The sequence below is a fragment of the Dama dama genome, chromosome X (assembly GCF_033118175.1).
Source record: "Dama dama isolate Ldn47 chromosome X, ASM3311817v1, whole genome shotgun sequence".
NCBI lineage: Eukaryota > Metazoa > Chordata > Mammalia > Artiodactyla > Cervidae > Dama > Dama dama.
Window position 1 is genome coordinate 134,034,814 of NC_083714.1, and position 18,261 is coordinate 134,053,074.

The window sequence follows — 18,261 nt, forward strand, 5'->3', positions numbered from 1 at the left end:
ATTTTTGATGTTAAGCTGTATGAGCTCTTTGCATATGTTGGAAATTAAACCCTTGTTGGTAGCATTGTTTTCAAATATTTTCTCCCAGTCCATAGGTTGTCTTTTCATTTTGTTTATGGTTTCCTTTGCTGTACAAAAGCTTTTAAGTTTAATTAGGGTCCATTTGTCTATTTATTTTTGTTTGTTTGTTTTGGCTGCATCATCTGGTATGTGGAACTTCCCCGACCAGGGATTGAATCAGCATTCCCTGCAATGGAAGCTCAGAGTCTAGTGGTTAAACTGGATCACCAGGAAAGTCATATTTATTTTTGTTTTTATTTCCATTACTCTAGGTGACTTTCCTGAGTTCATTGGTGATTGCTAGTAGTTTTCTGATAACATCTTTAGGATTTTCTGTGTATAGCATCATGCTATCTGCAAACAATGATAGTTTTACTTCTTTTCCAGTTTGGATTCCATTTATTTTTTTTCTTCTCTGCTGTGGCTAGGACTTCCAAAACTATGTTGAATAAAAGTAGTGAGCTTGGTCATCCTTGGTCTTTTCCTGATATTAGAGGAAATGCTTTCAGCTTTTCACCTTTGAGTATGATGTTAGCTGTGAGTTTGTCATATATGGCCTTTATTATGTTGAGGTATGTTCCCTCTATGCCCAGTTTCTGAAGAGTTTTTAGTCATAAATGGATGATGAATTTTATCAAGAGCTTTTTCTGCATATTTTGAGATGATAATATGTTTTTTGTTATTCAGTTTCTTAATGTGATGTATCACATTGATTGATTTGTGGATACTGAGGAATTCTTGCATCCTTGGGATAAATCCCACTTGATCATGATGCATGATCCTTTTGGTGTATTGCTGAAGTTGGTTTGCTACTACCTTGTTGAGAAGTTTTGCATCTATGTTCATCAGTGACATTGGCCTGATATTTTCTTTGTGTGTGTGTGTATGTGATATTTTTGTCTGGTTTTGGTATTAGGGTTATGGTGGCCTTATAGAATGAATTCATAAGTGTGCCTTCCTCTGCAATTTTTAGGAATAGTTTAGGAAGGATAGGTCTTAACTCTTCTCTAAATATTGGTAGAATTTACCTGTGAAGCCATCTGGTCCTGAACTTTTGCTTGTTGAGCGTTTTAAGATTACTAATTCAATTCAGTACAGGTAATTGGTCTGTTCATATTTCCTGTTTCTTCCTGGTTCAGTCTTGGGAGATTGTACCTTTCTAAGAATTTGTCCATTTCTTCTAGGTTGTCCATTGTATTTGCATATAATAGCTTGTAGTAAGTAGTCTCTTATGATCCTTTGAATTTCTGTGGTGTTGGTTCTTCTGCATTTTCATTTCTGACTTTATTGATTTGAGCCCTTTTCCTTTTTTTTCTTGATGAGTCTAGCTAAAGGTTTATCAACTTTGTCTTTTCAAAGAACAGCTTTTAGTTTCATTGATCTTTTCTATTGTTTTTTAAGTCTCTATTTCATTTATTTCTGCTCTGATCATTATGATTTCTTTCCTTCTATTAACTTTGGTTTTTGTTTGTTGTTCTTTCTCTAGTTGTTTTAGGTGTAAGTTTAGGTTGCTTATTTGAGATATTTCTTATTTCCTGAGGTAAGCTTGTATCATTATAGACTTCCCTCTTAAAATTACTTTTGCTGCATCCCATTGAGTTTGGATCATTGTGTGTACATTTCATTTGTCTTTAGGTGTTTTCTGAATTCTATTTGATTTCTTCAGTGATCCATTCATTGTTTAGTAGCATATTGTTTAGCTTCTATGTGTTTGTGTTTTTTGCAGTTTTTTTTCTTGTAGTTGATTTCTAGTGTTGTGGTCTGAAAAGATGCTTTTATGCTGATAGAAGCATGATTTTTTGCTGATATGATTTCAGTTTTCTTAAATTTACCAAGGCTTGTTTTGTAGCCTAGCATGTGATCTATTCTGGAGAATGTTCCATGTGCATTTGAAAATACTGTGTGTTCTGCTGCTTTTGGGTGGAATGCTCTATAAATATTAATTAAGTCCATCTGATCTAATGTGTCATTTAAGGCCCATGTTTCTTACTGATTTTCTGTCTGGACCATTATCTTCCATCCTTCTTTGTCTTCTGTAACAGTTTTTAAAGTCTGTTTTGTCTGGTGTAAGTGTTGCTGCTCTTTCTTTTGACTTCTATTTACATATGATACCTTTTTCCATCCCCTCACTTTCAGTCTGTATGTGCCTCTAGATCTGAAGTGAGTCTCGTGTAGGCAGCAGGGTCTTGTTTTTGTATCCATTCAGCCAGTCTGTGTCTTTCAGTTCAAGCAATTAGGCCGTTTACATTTAAGGTAATAATTGATCTATATATTCCTGTTGCCACTTTGTTAATTGTTTTGAATTTGATTTTGTAGGTCTTACCGCCCCTTCTTTCTTTTGTTCTCTTCTCTTGTGATTTGATGACTATTTTTACTGTTATGTTTAGATTCCTTTTTCTGTTTTGTGTGCATATCTATTATAGATTTTATTTTGTGGTTACCATGAGGTTTTTGTATAGGAGTCTGTATTTATATGTGCTGGTTTTAAGTTGCTGATCTCTTAATTTCAGAGACCTTTTAGATACCCTGCATTTTTACTCTCCTCCCCTCACAATTACTGTTTTTGATTTTATATTTTACATCTAATTGTTTTGTGTATCCCTTAACTGCTTATTGTGGATATACATAATTTTGCTACTTTTGTCTTTTAACTTTTCTAACTGTCTTTGTGTGTGGATAATTTCCTCCCTTTACTGTATGTTTGCCTTTATCAGTAAACTTTTCCATTTTGTTACTTTGTTGTTTCTAGTTGTCATCTTTTCTGCCTAGAGAAATTCTTTTAGCATTTGTTGTAAAACTGGTTTGGTGGTGTTGAATTCTTTTAGTTTTTGCTTGTCTGTAATGCTTTTGACTTCTCCATCAAATCTGAACAAGAGCCTTTCTGGGTAGGATATTTTTGGTTGTAGGTTTTTCTTTTTCATCACTTTAAATATATTGTGCCACTTCCTTCTGGTCTGCAGAATTTCTGATGAAAAATCAGCTGATAGCCTTGTGAGAGTTCCCTTGTGTGTTATTTGTTGCTTTCCCCTTGTTGCTTTCAATATTCTCTCTTTATCTTCAATTTTTGTCATTTTGATTACAATGTGATGTGGTATATTCCTTGATGGGTTAATCCTGTATGGAGCTCTGTGCTTCCTTGCCTTGGGTAACTGTTTCCTTCCCTAGTTTATGGAAGTTTTCAGCTATTATCTTTTCAAATATTTTCTCAGACCCTTTCTCTTTTTCTTATCCTTCTGGGACCCCTATAATGTGAATATTAGTGTGCTTCATGTTGTCCCAGAGGTCTCTTAAATTGTCCTCATTTCTTTTCATTCTTTTTTCTTTTTTGTTTGCCAGCAATGATTTCCACTACTCTTTCTGTGAGCTCACTGATCTGTTCTTACACCTTAATCTACAGTTGATTTCTTCTAGTGTATTTTTCATTTCAGTTATTATATTCTTTAATTCTGCTTGGTTTTCTTTATATTTTTTTATTCTTTGTTAAAAACTTCTAATTTCTTGCTCTGTGCATCCATTCTTTTTAGTTCTTTGATCACCTTTATGATCATTACTTTAAACTTTCTCAAGTAGATTACCTTGTGTTTACATTTTTTCCATTAGATTATTAGTCTTAGAAGCAGTTGTGACTGTAAAAATTGACAGTCAGCCAGATACATGTACTGTTTTCATTTATATCTGACACAAAGTAGGTACTCAAATAATGGTTAAAAGAATGATGGAGGTAATGGTAATGGCTAACATTCATTGTGTACCTGCTGGCCAACACTTATTGAGTGTCTGGGGATGAAAGATGAGTGAGACCTATTTCTTACCCCTGAAGTACTTACAGAGTAACAGAGAGAGACTTGACTCAAGAGTACAGTGGTCAGTGCTGTGACTGGGAACCCAGCAAAGGGTCAGAGAGGCACAGGATTGTAATAATCATCAAAGCTATTTAAAAGATGACAGAAAAAAAAGAAGAAATGGATATTGGACCATGGATGTCCCTTCTTATTTTCTCCAAGAGCAATCTGTTTACCTAGAAAAAGGTCCAATAATTTATGTGTTTCAGATAGTACAGCTTCATGAAGTAGATATGATACTATCAGTAACATTTAAACTTTTTTCAGGAAGAGATTGGTAGAGAAAGTGCCCATTCCTTAGGGAGCTCAAATTAAACAATTTGAGATTGTTTAATTAACCTTTTTTTTTTTAAAATTTTATTTATTTATTTATTTGGCTGCTCTGGGTCTTAGTTGTAGCATGTGGGATCTAGCTCCCTGACCAGGGGTCAAACCTGGGCCTCCTGCACTGGGAGCTCAGAGTCTTAGCCACTGGACCACCAGGGAAGTCCCTTAATTAACCTTTTTGAGTGTAGTTAACTAATCCCAAACTGTTAAACTCCTATAGCTTGCACTCTGGGCACCAAAGCAAAATGTATTCTCCCCATGATAAAAGTGCACATAAGATTTAATATAGCCTCTTTATATGCATTTTATTTGTCTTTATCAGTTGTTATCATGTCATTAATTATATTTCCATAATATTGAGTTTTGTATGAAATAATTGAAGAAATAATTGATTATTGATTCTGTCATGATTTTCCCCACATTTTAACTTTCCCGTGTCCCCTTCTTGATCAACTATATGTGCCAAAGAGCTTTCTTTTTAAGTTTTTTATTTGTTTATATGCACTGTTCTCACTTTGACTGGTTATGTTGGGATCTTTCAAATTAGCAGTGGAAATGATATAATCCCAACTTAATTCTTGTTTGCAGAAAAAGTAGCAGTCAATAGTCTAATGATTGGGAAATACTAAACACATTGTAATTATTAATTTTGAAGTCAATTTAAATTTTGTACAGGCAAGACAGTTGCATGGCACCAATTAAAAGGGACAAAATTAGTTTTCTGTCTCTTAACCACCCTGTTTCCCCTTCTGAAGGTCGTCTTAGGTATCCTTTTGCTGTTTTGTATCCATTTGTGTGCATAATGAGGCATGCACACAAATTCACACAAATGTTTGCATGCATTATTAGGCTTTTTTGCCCAGTAACATGTCTTGGTGTATATCCTTAATGACACTTCTGGACCAGCCTCATTTTTAGAGGGTTGCATGGTATGGATTCATGGAATCAGTTCGCTACTGAAACATGTTATATTCTTTCAGTATCTTGCTAATTTAAGCAATACCATAATGGTTAATCTTGTACATATGCCACTTTGAACATGTGCAAGTATATTTGCAGTTTAAATTCCTAGAAGTGGAAATACTGAGTCAAAAGGCGTAGGCATTTACATTTTTGATAGATAATTGCCACATCGCTTCCCACAGAGGTTGTACCAATTTATTCATCAGTTTATACTCTCAGTGGAAAGTATGAGAGGATGTCTTTCTCTCTATCATTGCCAATATTATATTACCATTTTTTGATTGTTTTTGACAAATAAAAACTATCTCGTATCAGTAAGACTAAGAAATCCACTGGGTATAAGAGAGAGCCATTGAGAAACTTTATGGTATTTAATATCAAGGGAAAAGATATCTCATTGTAAGCAAAAATTTATTTATATCTCTCTCTATCTAGACTGTCACCTTTTGGGGAGTTTTGTGCTTGCCGTTTCTGTATCTCTCATACTTATTCTTTGCGTGAGTAGCAGCTGTATGCCAGGCACTGTGCTACGTGCTATGAAAACCAAGACAATATTCTGAGAGAGTCCACACTCTATTGAGAATACTTGTGTAAACATTCTAATACAGAAGGTGTAAATTTTACAGTTTTCATATAAGAATATAGCCAAAAGGATTTAGGGTTCTTCTGGTAGTGAGTACTGTAGAGGTATTGTCAAATGAATCTCACTGTAATTTGTATTTCTCTTATGAGTGTGATTAAACATTTTTTCATATGTTTGTCATTTTTTTCTATGAATTGTGCTTTCCTATTTTTAGTTGGGTTATTGATCTCTTTGCTGATATTTTGTGGAAAGAGGTCTCCCTATATCACAGGCAATATTCTCCCGCTGTGACTTCTGTGTCCCTTGATAAATTTTCTTTTTTTTTTCTATGCCATATTTATAGTTTTCTGTAATTTATCAACTCTTTCTTTTGTCTTCTGGATTCTGTGTCGGACTTTCAGAGAGTCTTTCCCACTATGAGATTTAAAATCTTTCTCTCATGTTTTCTTCTAGTGTTTTTAAGGTTTCATTTTATATAAGTACATTCATTTTGAATATTCACAGTCTAGAAAGAAATGGTATTGCTTATTTTTAAAAAATGAGGCACAGTGTTAATTTTCTTACTGTATCTTCTTCCTACCACCCTCATGCCAGACCTGCATCCTCTTAGGTGAGAAGTTACTTGTGACCCAGTAAATACCAGTTATGTCATTGTAAGGATCATACGGATCTCAATGTTGTCATAGCTTTGAGCTGAATTGAAAATACTCCCCCTTATCTGTAGATGGCCATCCTGCTTATTACACCCTGCTAGATTGGCCATTCATTTGACAAATATTTATTATGTGCTCATTAAATCATGTCCAAACAGTTGGTATTGACACCCTTTGATCCAACGGTAATAATCTACCTGTTTAGCAGGGCATGGGCATATATATATAAAGGCATTGAGTGTCATACAGGTCATTGTGTCATACATCAGAAAGCTGTGTCATCTCTTCAGAACATGAAATTAGTCAGTTTCATCTTTGTCTGGAATCTAGCACTGGCTGAACTCTTCACAGCATTCATTCCTATCCTGCAGGTCAAGAGCCTCTTGCCTGGGCTTGTGTAGTGGGTGATTCTTGGGAGATAATAGTGCAAATATATGATGGATGTCATTTGAAGATTTACATAGAGACATGACATAGGTTTCCTGCTACTTTAAAAACTTTCCTTCTTAGCTTTTGAGCTGAAAATACCTTAGGTATATTTATGATAGTATGTCAGAGCACTTTTTAAAGTGGCAGCATATTTTGTAAATATAAGGAGGTCATTGTGGCTTGAGACATCAACGTGGTTTCACTATGTAATTTTTAAGGGAAATTATGAAATATTTCAAGCATTGGAAAAAGAAACTGAATAACGAATACCAGTGTAGTCACCAGTCTGCTTTATCAAATCCTCATATTTTGCCTTATTTGCTTCAGATATTTTATATACATTTTCTTTACAATTCTGTCTAATATACTTGGTGCATTTTGTGGTTCAGCAGCATGAGTACTTCAAAAAATATTGTAATAATGAGATGTATTGTTTTAAAGAAACAGTCTTACAGATAGAGCTGAAGCTCTCTTGGTGTCTACGATTACTTTCAGGTTACTTGCAGTATCTTCCTGGGTGTTTTAAGACTGATACTGTGAAGGAAGCCAAATGGTAGGAAAGCAGAGCCTCTGTGAGCAGGGAATGTTCATGGAGCAGCTTCTTCGTAAACTTGCCTTTCTGTGTGTGAGGAGGGCAGGAAGATATCATGCATCTGTGTGTGAGTGGGGGGCATGGCAATGTGCTATCCAGGATTCTATATCTATTCAAAACTCTCTTGATCAATAGATTTGGGGTAGTTTTTAGTGACTTCTTATTATTTCCTGCCAGTGGTAATTTTGCAAAAAGATTTTCCATGAACTAGTATAGGGGGCACAGCTGTGATCCCACAGCCCTGTCTAGCTCTAAAGGAAACCTTACCCTTCAGAAAGAAACCAACCAGGTTTGAAGGCAGGTTGACAAACGATGCCTCGTTTCCCTGCCCTACTTCAGCCCTGAGCTTTAGGGGACCCTGCCCAGTCTTACTCTAATGCTGCGAGAAGCCTGGCACCAGCATTTCTGGCTAGTCAGGACAGCACTGAGCTCCCCTGGTGCCAGTGTCACCAGCCTTCTCTATTTGCCTGTATTCTTGGTGGCAGGAGAGAAGGAATCATTGTGAGATTTGAGGAAGTCAGCTAATGGGGAGAGGAAGTGCCCCTTGGAGGGAGCTGAGCCACTCAGCTGATTATGTCAATTAGATGAGACGCCCCTTGGCTCACCTACTTGGTAGGGTGCATCTGGCATATTCTGACCATTTATTGTCTTAATGTTGATCCCAGAAGGCTTTCTACTCCCTGAGATGACTATTAAAACACCAAAGCACTAGCTTTTCTAATTTTTTTACTAGAAAAAACTTTTTCTAGTTTTTGACTTCCTGGAATGAAATATTAGCACATTTCGATTGAAGAGAATCTGTCTTCTTCTGGTTTATGTGTTTATGCTTTTCTTTTACATTGAAATAGCATACAGTAAAGTGCAGAGATCTTAGAAATACAGCCTAATGAATTTTTACGTGTGCAAACCATCACCCACATCAAATTGTCTAACATTTTCATCCTCCCAGCAGGCTATCTTGTACCCCTCCCATTTGGTACCTTCCCAAGGGTAACTTCTATTCTGAGATCGCTCACCATTGATTAGTTCTGCCTGTTGTCAAGCTTCACATAAATGGAATCATACAGTATGTGATCTCTTGGGTCTGGCTTCTTTCACTCACATTCTGACTGTAAAAATTCATCCGTGTTCGTAGGTGTAGTTCTTTTTTTAAATAGCACTTGCTATTTAATGATGGCATTAATTATGACAATAAGTAATCAATTTGTATGCTACTCTCCAATTCACTGTTTGATCCTGAAGGCATCTCTCTAATGGTGCCAAAGCATCTATCATTAAACTACTTTTGGGGATGATGAGTCGCTTAGAGGCTTTCACTACTGACCCCAAGGTCACCCACCTGCTAAATGATGATGCCAGGACTAGTTTTGGTTTGTTGACAGCATTCTCTCCGTCCAGCGTGATGTCTCTGTCTTAACTTGTGTCAGAGGTTGGTAGAAGACAGAAAGGGTGAAAGCAGGGAGGGGCCCCCCAACCAGACCTTCATTGATATTTTGCTGTGTAGTATTTTGGTTAATTGAAAGAAGTTGAGGTTCAACTGAGCCAACCCCCCAGTGCCTGCCTAGTATGTAATGGATGGGGAGGGAGAGGTGAAAAGAGGGAGCTGACTTGACTCTGCTACCGGCTACATCCAGGCAGTCCTGCTTATCAGAAAGTAGACTCTGCTAGCTCCTAGTGGTGTACAAATTATGCCTTTGCCCAGTGAGGCTGCTGTTTGCAGGCTGCTAAATGTGTCACAGAATTTTTGCTAGAGTGGCATTATCAGGGCTTCTTGGCCTCCAGTTGTGGATAAACCATCTCAGACTCTGATGAGCATACTGCTTTGGGAAGCAGGAATGGCGTGAATTCCCCTCTCCGTTCACTCAGGAGGTCCTTGCAACACAGTTTGAGTGTCACGGGAACATCGATAGTTTATTGATGGCCTCAATTTTGCCGTCCAAGCAGAGTTTCTGTTGTTAAGGCTTCAGATTTGAGAAGAGAGAAACTGGGTTTCCCTTACCTCCTAAAAAGGTTTAGGATAGTGGATACCCTGACTATTCTGTTGTGTTTTAAAGCAAGCAGAATCATTGCTGATTTATATCTGCAGGCATGTATGAATTTCTGTAAGCCCCCGTGTCCCACAGTTTTGACCCAGGGTGTGTTCTATACCACTGAGAGAGTAGGATCCAGGTTCTCAATAAATGAATAATAACTTAGGCCTCATCATTAGAAAGCTGAGACTGAGGGTTGGGGGCTCGGAATGCTCATACCCAGGAAATCTGGCATCCTCCGACTTGGATCAGAACCTCGGAGAGCTCCAGGTACAGGGATCCTGGCAGCTGTAGACAAGCAGGGGTTATTCCACTGTCAAATCCACCCTCTTCTGCAGCAAAGAGCTATTTTGTGTGGATGATAAAGAGTCTTCAAGGATTTCAGCCCTAGTATTTGTGGGCTTAGGGATAAAGCAGTATTAGATTCTTTAGGTGTGGAGGAAAGTGAAGTTTTCCACTGGAGCCATGGCTGGGGTGATTTGAGTCTCCCCAGGAGCTTCCCAGGTGGCGCTCATGGTAAAGAATCCACCTGCCAGTGCAGGAGACATAAGAGATACCAGTTTGATCCCTGGGTCAGAAAGATCCCCTGGAGGAGTGCATGGTAACCCACTCCGGTATTCTTGCTTGGGAAATCCCACGAACAGAGGAGCCTGGCTGACTACAGTCTATAGGATCTCACAGAGCCAGACACAACTGACGCAACTTAGTATGCATGCACTATAGCCAGGACACTGGTTCTTCGGGAGAAGTGAGCCGTAGCAGGAGAGGTCTGCCTGAAAGGCCCGGAGCTGGGTTCCACGGCCCTCCCCGCCCCATACTAGTCTCATAGCCTTTTGATGGTCTTGCATCCTCCCTGACTGGGTCTCATGATTCTTGTGTGCAAAAATATATCAGTCTAGAAAAATCAGGTTGTTTTTTCTTTTTCAGTAACAAAATGACAGTGTTATTGTGAGGAGCAAGTGAAGAAAAATCTGTTACAGCACTTTAATTTATATAAACCCTTGCCAATGTAAGGCTGTGTCATTGCTAGCATTGTCACCTATTTTTGGAGCCCCCCTGATAGGGGTGCATGACATCAGATGTCTGTGAATGTCAGGGTGTTCAAAAGGTGCACCACTCACCTTGCATGTGCACGGTAGTTGGTACCTGGGGTCAGTACATACGTCAGATAGGTTGAGCCAAAAGTGAGTACACAGGGACGTGTGACTTGCGGTGCAATTTGAAAAGTTTCTGAAGGTAAGAGCTTTCCCTGTGGTCTTTTGGAAGTAATTGGAGGCTCTGAGGAGGAGAGTGACAAGAGTGGACAGTAGTTTTAGGAAACCATCCCTTGAGGCAGTGTGGAGGTGGAACAGGGAGGGCGGGACTGGAGACAGGCAGCATTTGGGGGAAGAGTGGTTCAGAGGTGAGCTCTGAAGCTAGACCATTGAGTTCCAATCCTGAGTTTGACCTCGGACAGGTTTCCTCAGCTCTCTGTGACTTGGCATGTGCATCAGTAAATAGGGCTGTTCTGCATGTTAAAAGTTGCAGTCCAGGTGCAGCTCTTAGAGGAAGCTTTAGCACAAGGTAAACTCTCAAAAGTAAGATGGTATTCATGTGTATTTTTTATTGTGGTAAAAAATATATATATAACACAAAAGTTGCCATTTTAGCCATTTAAAAGTACAATTCAGTGGCATTCATTGCATTCACAATTTTATGCAACCATCACCACTGTCTGTTTCCAAAACTTTTCATCACCCCAAACAGAAACTCCATAACTGTGAAACTTTTAACTCTCATCCTCCCATCCCATTACTCCCTGGTAACCTCTAGTCAGCTTCTGTCTCTGAGTTTGCCTATTCTAGATGTCCCATTATACATGGAATCAGATCATTTTTTGTCCTTTTGTGTCTGGCTTATTTCACTTAGCATGATGTTTTCTAGGTTCATTCATGTTGCATCAAAATTGTATTGCTTTTCAAGGCCGAACAATATTCTGTTGTATGTATGTGCCACATCTTGTTTATTTGTTTGCCTTTTGATGGAGTCTTGTGTTGTTTCGACTTTTTGGCTTTTGTGAATAATGCTGCACTAAACGTTAGTATACAAGTTATCTGTTTAGGTCCCTGCTTTCAACTCTTTGGGGTATATTACCTGAAAGTGGAATTGCTGGATCATATGGTAATTCTGTGTTTAACTTTTTGAGAAACCACCATACTGTTTTCCACAGTGACTGCTCCATTTTGCATTCTCATCAGCAGTGTACAAGGATTCCAATTTTTCCACGTCCTCATCAGCACTTGTATTCCTTTACAAAAAAAAAATCTAGCCATCTTGGTGGGAATGAAAGGGTATATCATTTTGGTGTTGATTTAAGTTTTCCTAGTGAATAATGATGTGGAGCTTCTTGTCATGTTCTTATTGGCCATTTGTATATTTTCTTTGGAGAAATATCTGTTCAAGTTCTTTGTTGTTTTTTTTTTTTTTCTCATGTTTTTAAGGCAGTATGGGAGGAAGGAGAGAAGTAGATTAAGGAAGTAGATAGAGCCCAGCTGGGTGGCTGGTAAGATATGAGGGTTAACGCTGAGTCTTCCAGCCAGGGTAAGTGGGCAGATGATGAGCTATCAAGCAGGATAGCTCCTGTCGCTCCCAGAGAAGGGGCAGATCGGAGAGAAGGTGTTTGGTTTTGGTGAGGTTACACTGAGCTTGGGTGAACCTGGTTGTTGGGCCAATGGAGAGTCTGCAGGATTAACTGCTATGGCTGCCTGTCTGGTTGGTTTCTTTGGAAAAGGGCAAGGCATATTTTAGGTTTTGTCTCCTTGCTTCCATCTAAGAAGCAACTTAAGGAATTGTGTCATCATTAGGCTTATGTATCTGGCAAATGTGAACAATCATTGGTGTGGGGCACAGAATCTGAAATTTATGAACCAGATCCTCTCCTGTTGCTGGTTTCTCAGCCCTTAAGCACCTGCTTCATCAGATCAGTCCTTCAAAGCTCATAAGGTGCTGCTCTGAAGCCTTGGGTGTGAACATTCTTGACAACCATGGCTTCTGAGGCTTTCCCCAGTGACCACCCCAATTTTTCATGTTTGCAACCCCTTCATCCTTCCCCAGCTGCATGCCATTAGTGGTTAGTGCTAAGCAAGTACTCAGCATGTCACCCACAGCCCACTGAATTTCTCTGAATCACTCCTTGGCAAAACTGGATGTTGCATCACTGCATTATGTTGTGTCCAGTTGGGAAATTGGTGTTTGCATGGTCATACCCATCCTACAGTGGAGAGTGATGTTTAAGCAACTGTTCTACCCGCAAAGAAGCAGCCATTGGGGAAGAACACCCCACGGTGGCTGCTTTTCTGTATTTCTAGAGCCATAGCAGGCTGGCAGCCACCACTAAGAAAGCATCCTTTCATGCAACTCAGGCTGGCAGTGTTTGCAGATTGTCCCCTAATGCCATCTGCCCGTGAAGCTGCACAAACCCCCAGCAACTGCTGTTCTAGCAGGTGCCAGGCTGCTGAGGTGGGAGTGCGTATACAGACACGCGCATGCACACAGCTTTATGCTGTGTTGGCCTGGTGCGCCAGCTGAAACTCTCACCCTAGCAGAGCACCAGCCGCAGTTGCTGGTTTCCGGTGGGGCCCTGGTGAGGGAGAGAGGGCGAGGCTGTTGTGAACAGGGCCAGCAATTGGGGAATTGGATACGGTAACTAACACTTGGGTGTGTAGGAAGCTGCTAGGCAGTGGCTATGTTTTGACAAGCTTTTGTTCTGTTCTTTCCACCTCTGCCCAGGCCAAAGTGTGGCCTCCCACCAAACTTTCCATCTTCCTGTTCATTCATTGAAGGACCCATGCCCAATTCTTGCCCCAGCCTCTTTCTAAAGAACACATCTTTCCTCTTTGAGCCCTTCCTGACACCCAGGTATGCTTTGACTCCAGGCGCTTAGCTTTCCCTTCTTCCCAAGTCAATGTGATCCTGGGTCCAGTCAAGCCCAGAACCCCAGCCCAGATCTGCAGCTTGTGAGTTACTATCATTTCTGACTCTTAATGCTTTTGAACATAATTATGTAAATTATTAAAGTAATTTGAAATGATTGTATCAGGCATCAGGTTTTAAAAATCCAGATCTTAATGGAGCTTTGATAAGAGACTACCTCGTGTAAACTTTGTGTGTAAAGGGTCAGGTATTTGGGGCTTGAATTTCTGCTCCAACTCCTCAACTCTGCTGTTGTGGCATCAGAACAGCCATAGAAAATACCTAAATGAAATAAATTGGCTTGTATTATAATGAAACTTTATTTACAAAAACACATGGTGGGCTTAGTTTGCCGACCTCGGCTTAGAACGATAGTCTTTATTTTAGTTTGTTACCTGTATTTTTCTCGGTTAAGGATTAAAAAGCCAGAGGAACTTGGTAACTGTAAATGAACTTAAGTCTTCTTTTGGGTTTAGTGTAACTGTGAGCACAATGGTGATTTGGGAATATACTTCTTTAAACCCCTGTTGGGAAGAATAGAAACCAGAAAGCTTTTGAGGGGTGACTGTGCTTGGCCAAAGCTTGTCATTGTTCAAAAAGTAGAACAGGCTGTCACTTAGAGTTGTATGGTGGCCTTTATGATCACTTCACCATAGTCACAGAAAGTTGCATCACTGTATTGGACATTATTCTGCTTTATAGGACCAGGTGCTTCTCTACTAAATGTAAGGAAAACAAACAACAAACACATAGGAAATGGTGTTTCTGAAATGTTGTACTGAGTTGAGGTCACTGTAGTTCATTCCAGAAAGCTGAAGTTTAAAATAGAGACATTTGAAAATGTTAAACTACAATCTTGTTTTCCTTTTCTCTATCCTCACAGGAAATAAAGAAGGAAATGAAGAAAGAGCCTCTCTCCAGCAAAGCTCCAGAAAAGCCCATGCACGAAGTGTCCAGTGGAAATGCTTTGCTGTCTTCTGAAACAATTCTAAGAACCAACAAGAGAGGTATGGCAAAGGAGAGAGAGCTCTCTCCCCACACACAAACCCAAACTGATAACTGCTGGGTGAACTGGATCAAGTTTTGAATTGCTGGAAAATTGAATGTCATTGGTTTTGTATACATTTTGGGTGCACACACAGTCATACACAGCAAGTAGCGATACAATAACCATACTAAAGGAAACTAATGAAAATTTTTTTTACAGTGGTAAAGTAGACTAAATTTCTAAATGATAATTTTTCTAGGACTTTAGCTTTCTCTTTCGTGTCTATTTTTATGGATGAAAGGTGACTTCAGAAAATGCTATGGTGCTGGCTAAGCCGAGCATGTCTGGCCATGCTCTCTTCTTAATTTAAGGGCAGACTTCAGCAGTCTCTTTCTCTCTCTGACTGCTGGGCTCCCAAACACAGGCCTTGTCTCTCAGTTTAGGAGGCAGTACTTAGAGAGATGCAGCTCATTCAGCCTTCTGTGTAACCAGAAAACCTTTCACCATCTTGTCTCCACCTTGGTGGATTTTCCAGGTATCGGCTGGTTGGAGTTTTGTTTTCTCCCCTGTCCACCCATTGTGACCTTGTTGTTTAAAATGGTAGGAGAGATTCTATAAGATGACACAGATGACCTGACTCAATTTTATACTAAAATGGAAACTGATTTGCCTTAGTTTCTCCCGTGCCCACCCTCCCCATTGGACCAGCCCACGCACACACTGATCACACCCGAGGTAGCTTAACTTTCAGAGGCAGCCTTTTCAGGGGCTTATTACTTCCTTAAAGAGAATCTGCGACCCCATGGACTGTAGCCCACCAGGCTCCTCTGTCCATGGGATTCTCCAGGCAAGAATACTGGAGTGGGTTGCCATTTCCTTCTCCAGGGGATCTTCCCGACCCAGGGATAGAACCCAGGTCTCCGGCATTGCAGGCAGACGCTTTAACCTCTGAGCCACCAGGGAAGCCCAAAGAGAAACATAGAACCGGTCAAAGAGCAGGAGCCAGAAATGTACTAGCAAAGGGTTCCATTAAAAATAAAAAAGAAGGCAAATTTACATAACCATGGGGGAAGAACAGCTAATCTTTCATCAAATTTAGATGTTGTAAGACTTTGTCCAATAAACTGTCCATTGATCATAGTGCTTGAGACCTCAGCTTTGTGTCTCTCTTCCTTCCTGCTTGTTCCTCTACTCTCTCCAGCTGCCCTGGGTTACATTTCCTTTTTTGAATTATTCAGATGAAATATTGGCTGGAGGCCCATGCTGGTTAGCAGCTATAGGATTTTTTTTCTTTCCTTTTTTTTTTTTTAAACCCATCCTGCCAATGGAGATTTCCCGTTTTAAGAATTTGGGCTGTCTAGCTCTCAAACTGTAGCCATAGCCCAGAGCCCATCCTGTGTTCTTGCAAGTAGGTTCCAGAACTCCTGAGGCCTGCACTCACTGGACTTGGACAGCTAGAGTTCAATGTGTGGGTCTGCACCCCCAAACCTCCCTTGCTCACCTGAGCCCCTCCCATTTCTCCTGATCCTGCTTGGGTCAGTGGGCTGAGGAATTGCATACACAAAGATCAATGGCAAGGCCTTTCCAGCCAGCTCTGTTTTTGTAAAGTAAATAAGAGAGATAATTCAGGTAATTCATTAATATAACAAGATAAGGAATTAATTAAGGAATTAAGGTAATTATCCAGATGAATTTGATAAAATTACCTGAGAACTTTTAAATCAATGAAAGAGTCAAACTTTTCAGATAATTGTCTCTTTACAACAAAAATATGACCTTTGAAGTCCCCTACAGAAATTTTCATTAACCAGAAAAGGGCATTTAAAGAACTGGCTTACTGACTTTAATATTCCCTTTTTAAGCCTCCACCTGATTATGATCAACTTTTTATTACTCTTAGGTATTCTATATAATGAATCTGTCATTGACTCTGAGACCTTAGTACTTGGGGGTGTCCTGTAAATATGAAACACATAAAAAACCATCTTCATTCTATCCCAGGCTTCATACTGACCCCCAGGTCACCTGGGCCAAACATAAATTTCCAGTTGAAGGGAAGAATTGTGTACCAGGATCAGGGCTGTCTTTGGCCCTGCCCCCACTCCTCAAGGCTAACAGTATCCTACTACTCCTTATAATAAACAGGGAGCTGGATTGATTGGCCTTGTCAGGCCAGATAAATAGTTCATTGTGCTGAGCTCAAAAGCTACATTTTTTCCCACCCCAAATTAATGAAAAACCACTTTTTTCCCCCTTAAAACAAGGATCAGAGGCTAAATCTGTGGGATGATTCTAGTTACTTGTAAACACTTCCGTCCGACTAATTTTTTCAAGTTTTATGAGTTATCGTAAATGACCAAAGTCTCCTCCTTCCCTTTGTTTCCATCAAGCTTTGTCCCTAGAAATCTCTTGGATGTTTTTGTCTTTGCTGTTGTTATGGAAGGAAGTTGCCTTCAGAGTGTAGTAATAGGCTACTTAGACTCACTAACTTGGAGCTTTTCTTATAGTATATGAGTTCACCTTGTGGTTCAGCCTTGGACCCTGTGTGAATTTGACAGAATTAACACAGATTCTTGTTCTTCATCTTTATCAAATGTGAGATGATTGTTTACTTTATATGGGCTATATCATTTGATACAGGCTTAGCAATGGTTTAATAAAGATTGAAGTCTATTTCTATGGAAAGTCTGAAATTGAACCATTTTATTGAGTCCCGAACTTGAGACAGACTGAGCTGAAGAAATATTGTGTCCAGAAGTTTTTGCATTAGGGACGTGCCTCACTTTGCAGCAGGGGCAAATGGGTTGTAGTAGCTCACGGTGTGGGATGAGCTCACTACCCTCCCCACCAAGACACCTGCAGAAGGTCAAAAGATACTCTACATTTGATGGGAGCTATTCATAGCCTTGAGAAAAGGCCAGGATCATGGAAACATGAGTTTGGGGACCGATTAGTTTCAGTTTTCAGCTTTAACCTTTGCAAAGCTCTACAGAGTTGATTTAGGGAGGTACTGGAATGACTCCCCGGGCTTTTTATTTAAGTAAAAGATGTGACTGAAATTGAGAGAGAGAGAGCAAGCAAGTGAGCAAGCAGATCATCCCGTTGTCCTGGCAACCATCAGCTATATATTCCAGGCATTAGCACTATTAAGGACAGTTGTATCTGCTCTCACCCTTGGCCACTTCTCTGGGCTTTACGTGAGTCACAGCGAGGGAGCTTCCTGGTTAAAATAAACCTTCCCCAAGGCCTGAGAGGTCATTTTTTATGTAAACTTGAAGCATGGATGGTGTATATCCTCCCCAGACTCCAGAATATTAGCAAATTACAGTCAGAAAATCTAAAAACTTTTCTTGGAGCAAAACGTCATTCTCATGAACCAGAAAGAAAAAGATTGTCTATTTCCTTCTGAGAATGATTTATTCTTTTGCTTCTTCCATCATAGAACCCATGTAGGAAAGTGGTGGGCCCTCCTAAATTTTAACATTACTGCGTGGTAGTTTATTTTTTAAAGACACTCACACCTTGAGTTTAAAACCATAACTGAACAGAATGGATGCTTTAACAGTTAACAGCAAATAAAATAAATATATCCTTGGAAATGAGCAAAGAGGGTTTTGTTCATTTGAATATGGACTCTTTTCCACTTGAAGTAGAATATAATTAAAAATCTTTTGGTTTCACCCTTATAAGTGTTTCTCATCAAGGTTTATCCATGTGATAGGTTAAATGTCCAGCCTGGAATCAGTACCCTGCTGTCCTCTGTGAGGATCAGCTTCTGTTTCAGGGTTCTTGTTTCCCAGTTTTTGCACCATTAGCAGCCTCATGGGGAGGCTGCCTCTCTCT

General features: G+C 39.6%; 1 protein-coding gene across 4 annotated transcripts in view; it reads left to right on the top strand.

The window, feature by feature from the left end:
* SH3KBP1 (SH3 domain containing kinase binding protein 1) overlaps positions 1–18,261 on the top strand; it is a 334,741-nt gene that overhangs the window by 110,999 nt on the left and 205,481 nt on the right. For all 4 annotated transcript variants that reach the window (XM_061136773.1, XM_061136772.1, XM_061136775.1 and 1 more), the window contains one exon: positions 14,314–14,437. In XM_061136773.1, coding sequence (XP_060992756.1) covers positions 14,314–14,437 — 124 coding nt within the window. The remainder of the gene's footprint in view (positions 1–14,313; positions 14,438–18,261) is intronic.